We start from the raw sequence: 21,815 nt of genomic DNA, 5'->3' as shown, positions 1-21,815 counted from the left end.
TGCAATTCGGGAAACCCTCAATACTCAATCGCTGCTTCTCCTTGTTGAGAGATCACAGTTACGTTGGTACAGGCACCTGGTCAGAATGCCACAAGAGAGGCTCCCTCAGCAGGCCCTCTTTGCCAAGCCAGAGGTTGGGAGGCCACGTGGAAGGCCAAGGACTCGCTGGATAGATTATATCCAAAACTTTGGGTGGGCACGTTTGGGAATCCCACCAGAACACCTGAGCTTGGTGGCAGAGGATCGTGACCATTGGAAGTTCCTCTTGCAGCCGTTGTCCCCACAACCCAATTAGGAAAGATGGGCCTTGAAGATGTATGTATGTTCTTTTCAATATTTTATTTTTCTTTCCAAATACTTCAGAGGCTGCTGTACGGATGATCTTTATTAAAGTTTTCCATTCTTCTTCTTCTTCTTCTGTATCTTTACCGATTTGGGCTTCTTTTAGGTAATCTGTTAATTGTGATTGATATAGCATTTTAATGCTTTCTTCTGTTATATTTCTTGTTTTTTCTTATGTACTTTCTTTCTCCATTTTGCTAGCATTTCTATTTAGAGACTACTACTAAGTAATGATCTAAAAAAATTTTGCTTCCATAACTAATCAAAAACTAACTCGTGGAGTTAGTTTCTGATTAGTAATGATATAATCAATTATATATCTTGTTCTTCTGACATTATAAGCATATCTATATTCTTTTTTTGAAAAAAAGTATTGGATATTTTAAAATTACTGAAAAGACAGAAGTCTAATAGTTCTTGACCACTGTTATTCCATGAATACTTTCATACAAGAATAGTGTGTACTTCTGGTTGATTCAATAAAACACAAACATAAAGCGGTATTAACATGGAGATATCTAAATAACAAACCTTTTTTTTTTTTTTTTTTAATTCATTCAATGCATGACGGATGTTCATAATGTGAGCATGGGTCATTGTTATTGGATAGAATATATATTGTCTCACAGCCCAATTCATCCACACAGTTCTCTTATGTATTCTGCCCAGAGATCATTTAATATCACACCTTGGTTTTTACCACACTGGGTAAATTATCACATCTCACTAGCCTCTTTAAATTGGTGTACAATAAGTATAAAATTGGAGAACAAGAAGGAGAAGTTCTTGGAGAAAAACAAGCTGGGTTCAGGCCAAACAGAGGCTGTCAAGAACAGATTTTCACTTTAAGATAAATAGTTGAGAAATTATGGAAAAATACCAAGAATCTGTATTTAAGTTCTGTAAACCTGGAAAAGGCATATTATTATTATTATTTCGGGCGAATCCAGGGAGTCCTTAGACTCATCGAGGGAGGCCCTAAACATCATGTCCACACAACTATACGACATTCTCACAGTATCTATCATACCTTGCCTTGAACTCGCTCACCGTCATAGCACCCACAACACTCTGGTAGCTTATTCCACTCATTTACCACTCTAAAAGTAAAGAACCCAGCTCTAACAACCCTGGTAACTACACTCTTGCCCAGCTTCCATAGGTATCCCCTAGTTCTCCCACCACCAGTCCTAATCTCAAAAATATCCTCTGAATTAATCCTATAGAATCCCTTTAGCAATTTGAATGTCTCAATCATATCTCCCCTTTTCTGCCTATCGACTAGTTTCTGAAACCCACAAATCTTCAACCTGTTCTCATATGGTTCATTCCATAGACCTGTTATCATCTTAGTCACTTGCCTCTGGATCCTCTCCACCTCCTCCCCATCAAGAAGGAACCGAGGTGACCAAATCTGGGCACAGTAGTCGAGATGAGGTCTTATCAAGGCTCGGTACAGAGGTACAACAACTTGCTTGTCTCTGCTTGTAAAGGTATTTTTCAACAACCAAGTGAGTTGATGAGCTGATTTAGCTACTTTTGCAATGTGCCCCCTAAACTTCATCTTCCTATCCACCAACACTCCCAAGTCCCTGGCCTCATCAATCTCCTGGAGTACAGTTCCACCAATGTGGTATACTGCTGCTAATCTTTTCACCCCAAAACATAACCTTACATTTTTTCATATTAAATTGACATCCATTCTCCTTAGCCCAGAACTCCAATCTATCCAAGTCATCCTGATTTTGACATCTTCTGCATTCACTATCGCCCTACCCAACTTTGCATCATCAGCGAACAAATGAACTATTCCACTTAGATCCTTCCCTATATCGTTAATGAACATATTAAACAGCAGTGGTCCAAGAACAGAACCCTGCGGCAAACCACTAGTCACAGGCCGTCTTTTGGACTCTACTCCTGAATAAACTACTCTTTGATATCTCTCCATCAACCACCCACCTATCCATCTCACCAACCCTATATCAATTCCCATATGCTGTAGTTTATGGATTAGAATTTCATGTGGTATCCTGTCAGACGCCTTTGCCAGGTCCAGCGGTATCACTGTAAACCCATTACCCTTATCCAGTTCAGCCGTCACCTTGTTATAAAACTTGAGCAAGTTACTGAGGCATGATCTACCCTTCACAAAGCCATGCTGTCCCCTGTACAGTATCTCATTTTCATCAATCCATTCCTGTATTTTTCCCTTGACTACTTTCTCAAAGACCTTGACAATGACTCCTGATATGCTGATCGGTCGGTAATTTGCAACCGTAGTCTTAGATCCTCCTTTATGCAGTGACTCTACTGATGCAGATGATATTGACAAGGTACCAAGAGGAAAGCTGTTCAAAACGCTTGGTAAAATGGAACATTATACCAAGCAATACGCAGTCTTTATTTGAGTTGTAAATCAGTAGTTAGAACTGAAGGATGTACAGTAAGATGGTTTGATGTTAAGATAAGTGTGCAACAAGGATGTACGTTATCTTCACCATTATTTACGGATCACATTATGAAGGAAAGTGGTATTAAACCTGATATCAAGATTGGAGATGGTCTCAGCTCTTTACTTCATGCAGATGATATTATACTCCTAAATAAATCCAGGAAAAGCCTTCAGGATTCTCTGACCAAATTGAATAACTGCTGTAATAAATTTGGTATCAAAATCAGCATTAAAAAGACAAAGACAACGAAAATAGGCGGAAGCATTGAAAATATCAACGGCAATGTGAATGGAGAACCTATAGAACAAGTAAAACATTTCAGCCACTTAGCCACAATTTTTAGTGAAGATGATAAATTAAATATGGAAACAGAGAACAGAATCAACAAAGCTGGCAAGGTAGGAAGATTTGGACTGAAGTATCCAATTATATGGTTCTTCACAAGAAAGCAAATATGCATTGATGAACTGTTCAACAGAAATTGTGTTTTACTGGAATGAAGTGCCACGAACATAAAGCAGTAAAACTGAAACTGAACAAACTATGGAGCTGAATCCAGGAGGAATATAACTCAGGTTAAAATAAGGTTATTGAAGTTACAATCAAGAAAAAATAAATAAATAAATAAAAAAATATAAAAAAATTTAATGCAGTAGCACTATACAACGGAATAAATTTATATGGAATAAGAGAGAAATTAGACAAAATGCTAAATTAGCTGTATACAAGACAGTGTTCAAACCAATTTTAACTTGTGGATCTGAGAGCTGGGTCAGAAGTAAAACATTTGACCAAAGACTAGAGACTGCAGATATGAGAGTCTTGAGAAAGATTAGGAGCATGAACAGATGGCATCAATGGCAATATCATATTAAAAACGAGGATATTGAGAAAAAACTTGACATTGTCAGCATCCAGGAATGCATTAGCAGAGCTAATCTCAGGTGGTATAGTCACTTAAACAGAATGGGAGAGGAAAGATTAGCATAACATGTGTTCTCTGCCAGGTTGTCAGGAAAAAGACCCAGAGGAAGACCAAGATATAGGTGGATTTAAATGTTAAAATGTGCCTTAAAAGATTGAAATATAAGATCTGATAATGTTGGAGTCTTGACAAGAAACAGACTGATTTGGAGGAAAATTGTAGATAGGAAGTTAGTAATGATGTAAATTTTTCATGTAGTACTATCATATCCTGTACATCCCTTGAGGGTAGTACATTGCAGGAATTTGATGATAATGAACAGTCAGCTTGCAAATTTTAAAGCAAGGACAAACTGCATAATGTTGCAGTAACTTTCCTCATCAAGGACAGAAGTATCCAATTATTATCCATAAAGTATCCATAAAGTATCCATAAGTAACCATAAAGTATCCATAAATAGTATCCATAAATCCAATTAGTATCCATAAAGGTGGTTCCAAGACTGCTGTAGTAAATTACCGACCGATTAGCATATCAGGAATCATTGTCAAGGTCTTAGAGAAAATAGTCAAGAGGAAAATACAAGATTGGATAGAAGAAAATGGGATACTGTATCGGGGACAGCATGGTTTTGTGAAGGGTAGGTCATGCCTCAGTAACTTGCTCACGTATTATAACACAGTGACGGCTGAACTGGATAAGGGTAATGGGTTTACGGTGATTCTACTGGACCTTGCCAAGGCCTTTGACAGGATTCCACATGGAATTCTAATCAGTAAATTGCAGCATATGGGAATGGACATAGGGTTGGTGAGATGGATAGGAGGGTGGTTGACGGAGAGATATCAGAGAGTGGTTTACTCGGGAGTAGAGTCCACAAGACGGCCTGTGACTAGTGGTGTGCCACAAGGATCTGTTCTTGGACCACTGCTGTTTAATTTGTTCATAAATGATATAGGAAATGATCTGAGAGGAACAGTTCATTTGTTTGCGGATGATGCGAAGTTGGGTAGGGCAATAGTGAATGCAGATGACGTCAAAATTTTGCAGGATGATTTGGATAGATTGGCGGTCTGGGCTAAGGAGAATGGATGTCAGTTTAATGTGGCAAAATGTAAGGTTATGCATTTTGGGGTGAAAAGATTGGCGACAGTTTACTGCATTGGTGGAACCGTGCTCCAGGAAATTGATGAGGCACGAGATTTAGGAGTGTTGGTAGATAAGGAATTGAAATTTAGGGGACACATTGCAAAAGTGACCAAAACAGCTCATCAAATCACTTGGTTGCTGAAGAATACGATGACAAGCAGAGACAAGCAGGTTATTGTTCCTCTGTATCGAGCCTTGATAAGACCCCATCTAGACTACTGTGCTCAGATTTGGTCACCTAGGTTTCTTCTTGATGGGGAGGAGGTGGAGAGGATCCAGAGGCGAGTGACCAAGATGATAGCAGGTCTGTGGAATGAACCGTACGAGAACAGGTTGAGGATTTGTGGGTTGCAAAAATTGGTTGATAGGCGAAGGAGGGGAGATATGATTGAGACATTCAAATTACTGAAGGGTTTCTATAAAATTAATTCAGAAGATATTTTTGAGAACAGGGCTGGTTGTGGGAGGACTAGGGGACATCCATGGAAACTGGGCAAAAGTGTGGTTAGTAAAGGTGTTAGAGCTGGGTTCTTTACTTTTAGAGTAGTGAATGAGTGGAATGCGCTCCCTGAATCTGTGGTGGATGCTGTGACAGTGAATGAGTTTAAGGCGAGGTATGATAGATACTGTATGAATGTCAAATAGTTGTGATGAATATGATTTGGGGCCTCCCTCGATGAGTCCAATGACTCCCTGGAGTTGCCCGTAATAATAGTAATAAAAAAAAAAATCAAATATGCATTGATGAAGAGTTCAACAGAAATTGTGTTTTACTGGAATGAAGTGCCACGAACATAAAGCAGTAAAACTGAAACTGAACAAACTATGGAGCTGAATCCAGGAGGAATATAACTCAGGTTAAAATAATGTTATTGAAGTTACAATCAAAAAAAATAATAATAAAATAAAAAAATATAAAAAAGTTTAATGCAGCAGCACTATACAACAGAATAAGAAACAATAAATACAAAAATATTACTAGAATGGGATGGATGTGCGAGAGTGCCAAAATCAACTTAGTTAAGGCAACACAAATAAAAAATGAGAATATATGGTAGTGAATAAGGAGAAGTTTGTGATATTTAAATGTGATATAAATATGTGATATTTTTAATTTTGGTTGGAATATGCCATTGTAACTGAAAATTATCTAAATGCAAAAAGTAAATGTACATTAATGTAAGGTTACCTCATGTTTTGCAGAACTGGGACGATTATCAGGTGGTTCAAACATTGGCAAGGGTTCTTGTGGCCTACTTGATTCTGTTAACCCTGGCATTCCCAATCCTGGAATGGAACCAATTGCAATACATCCTGGTCCCCCCGATGCAGGTGATAATCCTCGAGATGGATCTGGCATAAAGCCTGTTAGCAATGGCTCAGGCGTTGAAACAGATTTATTTGAGTATGGTATACCTGGACCTACATATGTGTTGGCTGAGCTAGCAAAACTCCCTCGAGATATTAATGTACACATATAAGCATCATGTGAAAATACATCATAATGAATTAATTCAGCAAACAGGAGAACCACATTTGCAAAAGCTAATCTACTATCTTTGGAAGGTTTGTCATCTGAAAAATAGAACAAAATATCTGTTCAAGTATGGATAAATGCATAGTGTCATCCAATTTAAAATATTCAATAGCATAAGAATATCGGGATGATTAAAGATGAGCATTTAAAAATGTTTACCCCAGCTAAATAATATACAAATCTCACTCACTGTATACAGGGTGATTAAAGTTCATATTTTGAAAAGTTGTAATTGGGTAACTACTAAATCGAATGATTTAATATTTCACATGATGATGTGTGCAACAATGGAATTTTATTTTTGAGCAAAAACTAATGTTAGTTCTAAAAGATGCCGCTAGGGCAATACATGCACTGCAATATATGTAAATTGCAACATACCATTTATGCAAATGACAAATGTACCCAATGATATATGCTTTGAAAGAAGCTTCTATAAAAGCAGGTAGCTTTGAACGTATCAGTTCACTGCCTGTGAGTAGACGACATGTTAAAGCACAATGCCACCATTACTGAAGGGTCATGCACTCCTCGTCGAGTTGTTTTACCAAAATAACAGCTGTGCCTAGACAGCACTGCGTAAGTTCGGAACATTAAAGGGATAAAAACACAAGTCCTATGGCTGCAAATGGTTTATGCAAAATGATCTGGAAATTTGAAGAGAAAGGTTCCTTAGATGTCAAACCTGGCAGAGGAGACAGTGGAAGAAGTGGCCACAGCTTTAGAAGAAAGGATGGCAAACGTCATAGGAAGCAGCACTGCACAGCATATTGCACGGTCTTTAGACAAGCCCATCAGCATGGTTCACTAAGTCGTAAGGCAAATTCTGTACTGTTATCCTTACAAGGTTCAGCAACTGCTTAATCATGGCTGGGTGCAAGAGAAACATTTGCCCTACAGTTTCTTGTTCAGATTAACCCCTGGACAATGACTGGCCATGGAATATATTCTGGACTTATGAAACTCACTTCCATCTGGACAGTGCTGTGAAAATGCACAGCTGCAGAATTTGGGCAACCACAAACCCACACAACGCATGACAGATTCTGCTTCATTCCTCGAAGGTCACCATTTGGTGTGGTTTTACAGAGGAATTCATAATCAAACCTTTCTTCTTTTCAAGGAGCTTGGTCCTACTGATCTCACTACCTGCACTATTAATGGCCAGCGATATGCATCTATCTTAGTAAATCAGGTGATTCCAATACTACATCAGTGCCTGAATTCATCAGTTTTTATGCAGGATGGTGTCCCCTCCTCACTATGCCACTCCCTGTAAAGTTGTTGCTTCAAACACATTTTACTGAGGACAGAATCATCAGCCAATTTTCATACGACGATGCAAACCTCTGTGACTTTTGGACTGTGGGGACATCTAAATGACATTGTCTAACGTGGACACACAGCCAACTTAGACTAGAATTACATGCCATATCCACAACATTTCTAAATGAAACTATGTTCTGTGGTTGAGAATGCAATTTTGTGATTTCAGCATGTTGCCAACAATGGAGGCCAGCATATCAAATTTGCTGTGTAAACACATTATCAAGAATTATGGAGACAACTACCGCGTTAGTTGTCTCCATAATTTTTGATAATGTATTCTGATCACCGTGTAAGCATGAAAGAAAGGATGGTGTTGTGCAACTACACAACGTGCCCTACATTTTGAATTACCCACTACAATATTGTATTGCCATAGTGGCAACTTTTAGAACTAATGTTGGTTTTTGGACAAAATAAAATTTCATTGCCACATGCATCATCATGTTAAATATTAAATCGTTCCACTGAGTAGTCACCCAGTTAAGTAGTCATGGTGATTATAATGTGAACTTTAATTATAATCACCCCGTACATAGAGACTCAAAGTAATAGTTGTTATTGTTGAAAGTTTGTTACAGTGCATTTCCTTTAGCATAACACTGATGCTATGGGGGCACTGGTCAGAAGTGTTCAGTAATTTTCAGATTGGAAATAGATTGAACTGTCCCACATGAGACCACCATCCTGCTTATTGGAGGTCTGATCTGGCTTGAAAAAGAATCATGTTTGGTTTATAAAGAAGGATTTCCAAGCAATGAAAAATAAAAAATATAATAAATAATAAAAATAAATATTTTACTTTCATCTTTTTTTTAACACACCACATTTCTGAAGCATATAACTAAGAAAGAATGACCATTATTTAAGAGTTTTTCATTTTTTTAAAAAATTCATCATCACCATCAAATTCCTGACATGTACTCTCAAAGGGTGTACAGGATATTATGAGAGTACTACATGAAGAACTTACATCATTACTAACTTCCTATCAAAAATTTTCCTCCAAATCAATCTATTATCTGTCAAGACTCCAACATTATCAGACCTTATATTTCTATATTCTAAGGCAATTTTTACTATATCAATCCACCTATATCTTGGTCTTCGTTTGGGTCTTTTCCCTCCAAACCTGACAGAGAACACTTGTTTTGCTAATCTTTCCTTCTGTTTAAGTGACCATATCACCTGAAGTTAGGTCTGCTAACACATTCCTGGATGTTAACAATATCAAGTTCTTTCCTAATATCCTCGTTTTTAATATGACACTGCCACTGATGCAATTTGTTCACGCCCTTAATCTTTCTCAGCGCTCTCATACCTGTAGTCTCTGGTCAAGCGTTTTATTTCTAACACAGCTCTCAGATCCATAAGTTAAAATTGGTTTGAACACTGTCTTGTATACAACTAATTTCATTACTAACTTCCTATCAAAAATATTCCTCCAAATCAATCTGTTTTCTGTCAAGACTCCAACATTCTCAGACCTTATATTTCTATATTCTAAGGCAATTTTTACTATATCAATCCATCTATATCTTGGTCTTCCTTTGGGTCTTTTCCCTCCAAACCTGACAGAGAACACTTGTTTTGCTAATCTTTCCTTCTATTTAAGTGACCATACCACCTGAGATTAGGTCTGCTAACACATTCCTGGATGTTAACAATATCAAGTTCTTTCCTAATATCCTCGTTTTTAATATGACACTGCCACTGATGCAATTTGTTCACGCCCTTAATCTTTCTCAGCGCTCTCATACCTGTAGTCTCTGGTCAACTGTTTTATTTCTAACACAGCTCTCAGATCCATAAGTTAAAATTGGTTTGAATACTGTCTTGCATGCAGCTAATTTAGTGTTTTGACTAATTTCCATCCTATTCCATACAAATTTATTCAGCTGATTTCCTAACATACCAGATTTGTTGATTCTGTTGTCTATTTCCATATTTAATTTACCATCTTCCTAATAATTGTACCTAAGTAGCTGAAATGTTTTACTTGTTCTATAGGTTCTCCATTCATGATACAGTTCATATATTCAATCTTTCTGCTTATTTTCATTGTATTTGTCTTATTATTGCTGATTTTCATACCAAATTTATTACAACAGTTATTCAATTTAGTAAGGTAATCTTGCAGACTTACACTGGATTTATTTTAAAATATAACGTCATCTGCATAAAGTAAACAGCTGAGATTAACATCTCCAATTTTGATATCAGGTTTAATACAGCTTAGCTTCATAATGTGATCCATATAGATAATGAATAACAGAGGGAACAATGTACATCCTTGTCTGACAAATGATTTAATACCATGTTCCTGTACTTCCTTCAATTTAACTGCTGACTGACAACTCAAAGACTAAGTATTGCTTGATATAATGCCCCCATGACACCATATAACTGTAGTGTTTTGAATAACATTTTTCTTGGCACCTTGTCATATGCCTTTTCCAGATCTATAAAACTTAAATACATATCTTTGTTATATTCCCACAATTTCTCAACTATTTGTCTTAAATTGCAAATCTGATTCTGACAGCTTCTATTTGACCTGAATCCAGCTTGTTCTTCAACAGGCTTCCTTTCTGCAATCCATCTCAACCATTTCCCAAGTATATTTGCATAAATCTTACCAGGATCATTCAGTAGGGAATACCTCTGTAATTCTCACATTGTTTTATTTCCCTTTTTGTATATGGGTACTATGAGAGCTCTACTCCAATCATCTGGAATCTGTCCCTCTGTCCAGGCCTTCTGAACTATACAGTGCAGTCACTGCAAGACTTTTATACCTCCATATTTCAGCATTTCTGGTTGAATATCATCTACTCCTGCTGCCATTTCAGGCTTTTGATGGCTTTTTATATTTCAAGTATGGATATGCATTCCTGATTGCATGACTGTTGAGTGTTTTTTTACCACTGTTCTATCACTGCTTGTTTCATTTAGCAATTTTTTGAAGTAGTTACTAGATACATCAAGGATATCTTTTCTCATCTTTTCTCCAGTTTTCATGTCACCTTTATCATCTCTAATTCCTTTTATAGCACTCTTTTCTCCATTTCTAAGCTTCTTCAACAACCTCCAGAATATCTTGCTACCTTCTTGCTATTTATTTTCTATGTTCTCACAAAAATCTTCCCGTTACTTTTGTTTAGCTGGTATTACAGTGTTTAGCTTTTCTACATTTGTCTCTGCATTCTCTAAGAGCACAAGCTGACTTATTTGCTAGGAATTTTCTATAATTTTTCTTCATTTCTTTCACTGCCTCTTTAACTTCCTGTCCACCATGGAGTTCTGACTTTTCTATCCTTGCAGACAACCTCACCACATGTTGTCTGTCAGGCTGAATCAATCAGTGTTTTCTTCAGGGCTTGCCACCGAATCTCAAAGGTTTGGTTCCTGTTTTCAAAGCTCTTTCATTTTTTCTTGAATAATTTTTGTGTAATTTAGTCTACAGTTCACATCTGAGAGCTGCTCAACTTTTATTCACTTTAAAAACTTACATATTCTTCTTCTCAATATGAAATTCAATTTAATTCTGCTAAAGACTAAATAGTGATCACTTCCAATTTAAAATGCTCTGTATACTCTGCTGTCCTGCACCAGGAAGAGAATATCACTATCAACAATAACACAGTCAATGAGACTTTTCTTATTTCTTGTCTCATCTCTCCATGTGAATTTGTGCACATTTTTATGTTGGAACATTGTGCTAGTAATAACCTGTCCATGTTCTCAGAAGAAATCCATCAGGTATTTGCCATTATTATTAGTTTTGCTCTTTTCTCCAAATTTTCTCAAAGTATTTTTGTATGTCTAACAATCACTTCCTACTGTGCTATTTAGATCCCCAACAAGGAACAACTTTTCCTTTTTCATTGTGTCAGTTGCTTTCTCTAAACCTCAAAAAAGTCGTCCACATCTACCTTAGTAGAACCTTCTGTGGGACCATAGGCACAAATAAGTCTCATTGTTCAGTTCCCCATTCTGATATTTGTCCACATCACTCTACTTGAGACTGCCTGCCAATTCAAGAAGATTAGTCTCATATTTAGTGTTGATTACTATGGCTACTCCTTTTTTTCATTGATTGTCATTCTTATGGTATTACTGATGTCTTATAAAACTAATATATGAAGAATAATATAGGAGGAAAATTCAGATATATCTTGTTTGGGTGTTGTTGGCTGTCTCCTTATCCCAGCGATATGCATTCATCTGCTGCTAAGCAGCTAAAGGGAGGGGGGGGTTTGAAAAAAATGGGGATAAAGCAATGTGGGAAAATTATTTTAAAAAAAAAACAAGTTTTTTATATGTATAATATTAGTATTATTATTAAGAGTGGGTAGGGAGCACTTTGGGGGGGGGGGGGGGTGAAAAAAGGATCTGAAAATATAAGATTTGTTTGAGGGAGGGGAACCAACATATTGCTGTCTATTGGTAGATGCTATTTTTATTATCCTTGGGATAATAAAATTGGACCATGTGACACATTTGCTGATACATTTTTTTTTTGCTTTGTGAACTAGCACAAACATTTTCCTCTGAGTAGAGTGAGAGAGAGAAGTGCTTGAATTGAATTAATTACATTGATAATAGATGTTATCATGCACCCACAAATTTCCAACACATTTAATTGGTCAATTTTTTTTAAGTAAATACACTCGAGATTACTTAAGAGCTCAGCAATGAAGCCATTTTAAAAGTGCTTGAAATGATATGAACTTAGCAGTGATATGATTATGATATGGTTAAAGAATCAAAACAAAGTGATGTATCAAATGACAAAATATCAGTGCCAACCCTTTATCAATTTGATGAGCACAGGCAATTAAATGACTCAACTTTTGGTGATGAGTGGCTCCATCCTCTTCCTACTTTACCAGTAAAATAACTACTGCACATGCTTTCATCTGGTATGCATTGCCAAATATCTTCCAAAAACTCCTTGGCGAGGAGAGCAGAAAACATTCACTACTCAACAGTGAACCTTGCTCAATACTGAAGAAATGCCAGTTGCTTTGCTGACAGTTATTTTATTTAGATATTTGACCAAACTGAACCATTTGTGAAAGGAGGTGAAATATCCAATCAAAATACAGCCAGTCAATGTACTAAATAAATATAATCTTCACATCAGTTTAAACCACCAACTAGCTATCAGCTATTATTGATTCTTTGAAGGCAAGCAACTGAGCCTATTTTGGACAGACCAGAAGTGTTAATATCTGCCTTGAGAATATAAATACATACCTTATCACAATTATGGCAAGTCAGCACTAACAAGCCATGCATGGACACCTTCACATGGGATTAAATAGCAGAAAACTATGGTACATAATAGAAGCAATTACAAATCTAAAGGACTATTTTGGTAGACTGCATTAGCAATGAAGCACTCCCCAAACCTCAACAAGTACACCTGCATTAATTTACCCACAGTCTGAGGAATGTTGAAGACCACCTTTAATCTAGCCATAGTAGGCATCTTACTAGGACACAACTTCTTTTGTCCACAAGTACATGTCTGAATTGTTTCCACACTTACATGTCTATATTGTGTTCTGTGACAGTTGTTTTGTACTCAGAGGACAGGTATAAAATCCAGCAGAATATCAGCAGCTTAATAAATTAATGGACTTTTTTCTTACATGGCATTAAAAATTAATACTCTCTAAACTCTTCTATACATCAAAACTAATGTATTTTTTTTTCTGTGACCTAACATCATTAAAGTTATCATTAAAGCTGTATGAACACATTACTGTAAATATTATGTTCATAAATGCTGATAAAATAAGATTAAGTATAGTTTCTGGGAAATTCCCATGCTACTCCTCTTAAACACTATTAATATAATTAATGGCTATTTTAGCCTGTTTTTGTTTAGGAGTGTCCCTTATATTTAATACATTGGCTAACATAACTCAAAAAGGGGTATATATATATTTTAGGGCATTATGGGCGAGTATAGAAGGCGATTATGGCAGAATAGAAAATGTGGAAAAATTTTGTACATACCTTGTTTTTGGTTTAAAGATGCCTTCTAAATCCACGCTCTTGCTGAAAGGTTGTATATAAAGGGGGGGGGGGGAGAGAACATGGGGATGTGCTTGAGACACGGGAAATAAGTTTGGAAACCCGGGTTACTATTAATAATATATATATATATTATTTTGTTGTGGGGAGAGGGAGTGAGAGGGGCAGAAAAAACGAAGGGGAAGGGTATCCTTATGTGGAAACTGGGGCAAGGGTTTACAGGGTGTGGACCGTTTCGGTCATCGTCTGACCATCATCAGAACTTTGTGGGAATGACTGTAGGGCTATGTTCAAGGCTGCAAGTTGCATCTGTCAAATTTGGGCATTTGTTGTCCCTAAATGGCCGGAGGCGTGGCTTAATTTGTAAGTTTTGGAACGTCCAACATTCGGAAATTAGGTAGGGGCGGTGGACGTTGATAGAATTTCCATCGCATTTCCATGCGATGGAAATTACAAAATTTTTCCACATTTTCTATTCTGCCATAATTGCCTTCTATACTCGCCCATAATGCCCTAAAATATATATATACCCCTTTTTGAGTTATGTTAGCCAATGTATTAAATATAAGGGACACTCCTAAACAAAAACAGGCTAAAATAGCCATTAATTATATTAATAGCTGATAAAATATTTTACTGGAAATGTCGCCTTAAAAAAAAAAAAAACTTCATGGAAAAGAATGTAATTTAGCTTATGTGGACAGACCAGAAAATTTAAAGACTAGGCTATGATAAAATGAAAACAGTAGGGGAAAAAAAATAATAATAATTAATAAAAAATTAATATGCATACCTAATACAGGTGCTTGAGTATCCAAAAAATTTACCAAGAGATTCTGATAGAGAGGCAAACTAAGAGGTAGAATTCCAACTGAATCTTGAGAATCTTTTTCATCAACAGTGTCAGCATCCATGTACTTCTAGTAACAGTTCAACAAAATCAAATAAGTTGAAGCAAGAAGTAAGCATATTAAAATTATGTTATATGCTGCAAGATTCCACATCTTTAAATTTAGCAACCAATTCCATCATTTAGATCATAAAATATTTTCAATAATTCTTCATCAGTGTTGGTAGGGCTCGACAAATTATGCAAAATCCCCCTCACCATGAAAAAAATTTACTCACCCAAGACCCCAAATTTTTTAATGATATCTCCCAGTGAATCAATAGGAGCTCCATAAAATGATTAGTGGTGCGGTATCATTATTTGAAGAACTATTTCCATTATATGAGAACATTCTAAGAAGAAGAGATCAATATAAAATAAGAACTCAAGTACATTAAATGCAACATTGATGTTGTGGAAAATATAATTTGTTGCATTAGTTTTTGTTACTAGACTGGCCCTTTTATGAATATTCTAGAAAGAATTATGCATATTCTGCATATTTCTTAAAGTTAAGAAAAAAATTTTTTAGAAAGATTCTGTTCAGTCTGTGGCTACTTGCCACAGGTGAGCACATTTGTTGAGTCCTAAGTATTGATAATAACACAGCAGATTAAACAAAAATATCTGAATAAGCAACAAAGAAAATTTCACTTTATAAACTAGACTATTTTCTTGGTAACACAAAAAATATTATTCAATCATAGTGAATGTGCTACTAAAGGAGAAAATCTGGAAAGGAAAAAGAAAGTAACAGTGACTTAAATATTAGAAACTACTACTACAGGCTTTCACTCTTTTGACCCCGAACGCCTGAAATGAGCAAGTTAAAGACATATCCTGAGTGGCATGAAGGTCTTCATTCTATCATAATTTTCATCCATTAATTCAACAAAAGGTGTACCAAAGCAGCTTTAAAAAAATAAATAAATAAAAAAAAATAAAAAAATTGGCTTTCTACAGTTAGCTTGCAACAAGAACCCCAGTTCATACTCAACCTATGTTGAAGTATGCAATAAATACAAAACAATAATTGCCAAACCCAAATATGACTTCATAAAGGCTAAAAGTAGAAAATTTGCCTGCTGTCGAAATGGAAACCAAGCCTTCTGGTCCCTTGCACATAAGGGACCAGAAAGTTTGTCTCCTAGGGTTTATCAGTAAAAAAGACATCAGAAGAAAACCAAATAACTCAGACACTAAAACGTCTTCTGGTCCTCATGGCATCTCTCAAACTCTACTTAAACACTGTGCTCCAGAGCTAACATCGCTCCTATACCATCATAACAATCCTATACTCAGCTGATACACATCCTAAAATGTAGAAGCAAACTTACATCAAACCTATTCTAAAACAGAAAATAATAAAAACTGCCAACTGATAGCTATCACCTCCCTCCACTCCAAAATAATTGAGAAAGTCATCAACAATCAACCTCTCCACTAACCAGAGGCCCCAGTTAATTAGCGACCACCAGTATTAAATTTGGCTGATCTAGATCCATGGCTGACCTCAACCTATTTTACCCAATAGTAGACACATGCCATGGAGATTCACAGAAACATGTGCTGTTGCTCTTGACATTTTCAGAGCTTCTGATCGTGTTTAGCAACAAAGCTTGCTCATTAAATCTTCCTTCAGTCTGGATGGCCAGCTTTCTCTCTGTTTGTTCATTGTGTGTCTTGGTGGATGGATTCCTCTCTTCAAACTTTATCACCAGTGCAGAAGCGTCTCAGCACTCTTTTCTATCACCTACCCTCTTTCTCCTATACATGCAGAACCTACTCTCAATCACCACTAATCCCATCCACAGATTTTTCGATGAGAGTACATTGCATTTATCTAACTCATTTAATAAACTGTGCAGTACTAAGATATACTAAGCTTCGAGATCATTTGCTACCACTACCTTAAAACAATGACCTTAATACCAACATTTAATGGGATGAGGATAACTTGATCACCTTCAATGTGAATAAACATAATGCATTCCTGCCTTTTCTCTCATAAACAGAATCCTTTTCACTCAGCTCACCTACCCTTACACTCAGTAACACACAAATTACCAGAGAGAGAGAGAGAGAATAAAATCTCTGCCCCCCCCCCCAAACTAAACATTCTTTTCCACTCGAGGCACTCCTTTTCACCCATCCAGCTACTCTTTGATGCAGAGATAACTGTGAATCCATTAAAAATATAAAAAATATACACATAAACAGTGGAAAGATATTTAATTAACTGTGCTAAGTTATAAAAAACATTTTGGTTTAAGTATTTTAACCCATCATCAGTGTGACAAACATAACTGGGAAATTCAAAACAGCAATATTGACATATGGCAAATAGTAACTTCTTTTTGTGTGCAGTCGTGAGGAAGCTGGGAGGCAAGTATAATACTGTTAGGATCTGAAATAATGTGCGAGTGTAACTTTAAAAAAAACAAGAAATACAATTACAGATAATTTCCCAAATTTTGGGCATAAATAATCAGTCACTGAGGTTTTAGGATGGTGGAGAAGGACAGCAGCGCTTTCTTTAAAAAGATGTTCAAATGTGTGAGAGAAACTGTGCAATAGTTCAGCATCATCCCAACGAAATTCAGTAGTTAGTATTAGTAATTGTGTTCACAGCAAGACCACATTTATTCTATGGATTCAATATAGGACTAGTAGACAGAAATGCATTTAGTGATGATCAGCCTATTTGACCAAAGTAAATTAACTTGCAATTACAAGGTAGCAGCAAAGGTTGTACACTATCTTTAGTGTAGTATATGGCAACAAAGAGCTGATCTGAATAATAGGTGATGAAAAATATTATTTAAGGGTATGAGAAACATGTTCAAAAGTACCTCTAATATAAGAGATAGAAATTCTATGGGAGCCATCTCTTCTTGTGGAAGGATAAAAATGGATGAAGATTTTTGCCATAATTTTGGGTCACAGCTATTGAGAAGGGGTGCTTAAGGGTCAAAGCTATATAACTGAGATAAGACCTCCACATAACCTTTAAAGGAATGCAGAGAACCGATCAGGGCTTCTGACTTAATGTCCAATCCTCACCTTTTCATGGTGTGCCCTGTTAGGTATCTACCTGGATACTGAACAAACGAGGATGAGCGCTGGCAATTTGGGATTTAGCCGACCAAATTGTATTCTTATTGGCTTAAACCAAAATAAAAAATGATGGTACAACATGACAGAATTACATGCTGCCTGGGGCGTCGCCCTGTTAAACAAGGCCCCCGTTGTTTTTCCCAGGGAACCAGGGCGAACAGCGAAAAGTCAACTACTGGAACAAATCTGAAAACATATCCCAACTCAACATCACCAGAGTTAAAGATCAGTACTATCAACATAAGAAGCCTGAAGGACAAAGAAATGGAGCTAGCTGAGGAATTAGATAGGTACCAGATCAACATAATAGGGGTGACTGAAACAAAAAAGACAAAAACTGGTGAGATCTTTCTGAGCAATAAATACAAAATGTTATATTCAGGCAATGACAATCAAGGAAAAGAAGGAATAGCCATAGTATTTAACACTAAATACGAGGCTAATAGCAGGCAGTCTCAAACAGTGATGTGGACAAATATGAAAATGCAGAACTGGAAAATGAGACTTATTTGTGCCTATTGTCCCACAGAAGGTTCTACTAAGGCAGAATTGGAGGAATTTTTTGAGGCTTTAGAGAAAGCAATTGACACAATGAAAAAGGAAAAGTTGGTCCTTGTTCAGGATCTAAATAGCAGCGTAAGAAATGATTATCGAACATACAAAAATAGACTGGGAAAATTTGGAGAAAAGAGCAAAGTTAATAATAATGGCAAATACCTGTTGGATTTTTGCTCAGGACATGGACTTATTACTAACACCATGTTCCAACATAAAAATGTGCACAAATTCACATGGACAGAGGAGGCAAAGAATAAGAAAAGTCCCATTGACTATGTTATTGTTGATAGTGATGTTTTGTCATTGGTGAAGGACACCAGAGTGTACAGAGGATATGAAACTGGAAGTGATCACCATTTAGTCTTGAGCAGGAAAAAATTGAATTTTATTGAAAAGAATAACATGTAAGAAAGTTTTAAAACAAATAAAAGTTGACCAGCTCTCAGATGTGAACTGTAGACTAAAATACACAAACATGAAAGAGTTTTGAGAACAGGGACCGAACTTTGGAAATTCAGTGGCAAGCCTTGAAGAAAACACTGATTGATTCAGTCAGAGAGGCATGTGGTGAGTTGTCTGCAAAGACAGAAAAATCAGAATTCCATGGTGGACACAGGAAGTTAAAGAGGCAGTAAAAGAAAAGAAGAAAGCATATCGAGATTTCCTGCCAAATAAGTCAGCTTGTGCTCTTAGAGAATACAGAGACAAATGTCAGAAAGCTAAACACTGTGTAAAACTAGCTAAACAAAAGTCATGGGAGGCCTTTGGTAAGAAGATAAAATATCAAGAAGGTGGCAAGATATTCTGGAGGTTGTTCAAGAAGATCAGAAATGGAGGAATGAGAAATTAGATGATAAAGGTGACATGAAAACAGGAGAAAAAGATATCCTTGAAGTATGGAGTAATTACTTCAAAGAGTTGCTAAATGAAATAAGCAGTGATAAAAACAGTGACTAGGCATGCAGTCAGAAATACATATCCATACTTGAAGTAGAAATAACCATCAAAGGCTTGAAATGTGGAAAGGCAGCAGGAGTAGATGATATTCGTCGAGAAATGCTCAAGTATGAAGGTATAAAAGTCTTACAGTGGCTGCACTGCACAGTTCAGAAGGCCTGGACAGAGGGACGAATTCCAGATGATTGGAGTAGAGCTCTCATAGTACCCATATATAAAAAGGGAAATAAAACTGAATGTAAGAATTACAGAGGTATTTCTCTACTGAGTGTTCCTGGTAAGATATATGCAAGTATACTTGAGAAATGATTGAGAAGGATTGTGGAAGAGAAGCTTGGTGTAGAACAAGCTGGATTCAGGCCAAACAGAGGCTGTCAGGATTAGATTTTCACTTTATGACAGATAGTTGAGAAATCAGGGGAATATAACAAAATTCTGTATTTAAGCTTTGTAGATCTGGAAAAGGGATATGACAAGGTGCCAAGAGAGAAGCTATTCGAAACGCTAGTTATATGGTGGCAATGGGGCATTATATCAAGCAATACTTGGTCTTTATTTGAGTTGTAAGTCAGCAGTTAGAATTGAAGGAAGTACAGGAAGGTGGTTTAATGTTAAATCTGATGTCAGACAAGGATGTACATTATTCCCTCTGTTATTCATTATCTATATGGATCACATTATGAAGGAAAGTGGTGCTAAACCTGATATCAAAATTGCAGATGTAAATCTCAGCTCTTTGCTTTATGCGGACGATGTTATACGCCTAAATAAATCTACTACTAGTCTGCAAGATTCCATGACTAAAGTGAATAACTACTTAATAGATATGGTATGAAGGAAAGCATTAAAAAGACAAAGGCAATTTTCATTTTCTCATTGAAAAAATTTTCAATTTTTTCAATGTTTCTGCCTATTTAGGCAGAAACATTGAAAATATCAACTGCATTGTGAATGGAGAATCTATAGAACAAGTAAAACATTTCAGTTACTTAGGCACGATTTTTAGTGAAGATGGTAAATTAAATATGGAAATAGACAACAGCAACAAAGCAGTATCAGCAAAAAGTCAATTGGATAAATTTATATGGAATAAGAGAGAAATTAGCTGTATACAAGACAGTGCTCAAACCAATTTTAACTTATGGATCTGAGAGCTAGGTTAGAAGTAAAACACTTGACCAAAGACTAGAGACCACAGATATGAGAGTACTGAGAAAGATCCAACTCAACATCACCAGAGTTAAAGATCGGTACTATCAACGTAAGAAGCCTGAATGGCAAAGAAATGAAGCTAGCTGAGGAATTAGATAAGTACCAGATCGACATAATAGGGGTGACTGAAACAAAAAAGACCAAAACTGGTGAGATCTTTCTGAGCAATAAATACAAAATGTTATATTCAGGCAATAACAATCAAGGAAAAGAAGGAGTAGCCATAGTATTCAACACAAAATACGAGGCTAATCTTCTTGAATGGCAGTCAGTCTCAAGTAGAGTAATGTGGGCAAATATGAGAATGGGGAACTGGACAATGAGGCTTATTTGTGCCTATGGTCCCACAGAAGGTTCTACTAAGGTAGAAGTGGAGGAATTTTTTGAGGCTTTAGAAAAAGCAACTGACACAATGAAAAAGGTAAAGTTGGTCCTTGTTGGGGATCTAAATAGTAGAGTAGGAAATAATTGTGAGACATACAAAAATATTTTGGGAAAATTTGGAGAAAAGAGCAAAGCAAATAATAATGGCAAATATCTGTTGGATTTCTGCTCAGGACATGGACTGGTTATTACTAACACCATGTTCCAACATAAAAATGTGCACAAATTCACATGGAGAGAAGAGGCTAGGAATAAGAAAAGTCTCATTGACTATTTTATTGTTGATAGTAATGTTTTCTCCCTGGTGCAGGGCACCAGAGTGTACAAAGAATTTGAAATTGGAAGTGATCACTATTTAGTCTTGAGCAGGATAAAATTGAATTTCATATTGAAAAGAATAACATGTAAGAAAGTTTTAAAGCGAATAAAAGTTGAGCAGCTCTCAGATGTAAACTGTAGACTAAAATACAGAAATATTATTGAAAAGAAAATGAAAGAGTTTGAGAACAGGAATCAAACCTTGGAGATTCAGTGGCAAACTCTGAAGGAAACATTGATTGATTCTGCCAGAGAGGCATGTGGTGAGGTTGTGTGCAAAGATAAAAAAATCAGAACTCCCTGGTGGACACAGGAAGTTAAAGAGGCAGTGAAGGAAAAGAAGAAAGCATATCAAAAGTTCCTGGCAAATAAGTCAGCTTTTACTCTTACAGAATACAGAGACAAATGTAAGAAAGCTAAACAGTGTGTAAAACTAGCTAAACAAAAGTCATGGGAGGATTTTGGCAAGAATATAGAAAATAAATATCAAGAAGGTGGCAAAATATTCTGGAGGTTGTTGAAGAAGCTTAGGAATGGAGGAAAGAGTGCTGTAAAAGGAATTAGAGATGATAAAGGTGAAATGAAAACAGGAGAAAA

At 36.4% G+C, this 21,815-nt stretch overlaps 1 protein-coding gene across 1 annotated transcript in view; it reads right to left on the bottom strand.

The window, feature by feature from the left end:
- The window catches only part of kto (mediator complex subunit kohtalo), a 693,083-nt gene that overhangs the window by 498,140 nt on the left and 173,128 nt on the right, over positions 1-21,815 (bottom strand). The window contains exons 14-15 of the mRNA XM_090412482.1: positions 14,577-14,703; positions 6,062-6,447 (exon numbers count right to left, since the gene is read on the bottom strand). Of these exons, the coding sequence (XP_090268608.1) occupies positions 6,062-6,447; positions 14,577-14,703 (513 nt within the window). The remainder of the gene's footprint in view (positions 1-6,061; positions 6,448-14,576; positions 14,704-21,815) is intronic.

The sequence above is a fragment of the Typopeltis vanoorti genome, chromosome 22, assembly GCF_054136105.1.
Source record: "Typopeltis vanoorti isolate ZY-2024b chromosome 22, IOZ_Tvanoo_1.0, whole genome shotgun sequence".
NCBI lineage: Eukaryota > Metazoa > Arthropoda > Arachnida > Uropygi > Thelyphonidae > Typopeltis > Typopeltis vanoorti.
This window is presented reverse-complemented; position numbering and strand designations above follow the sequence as displayed.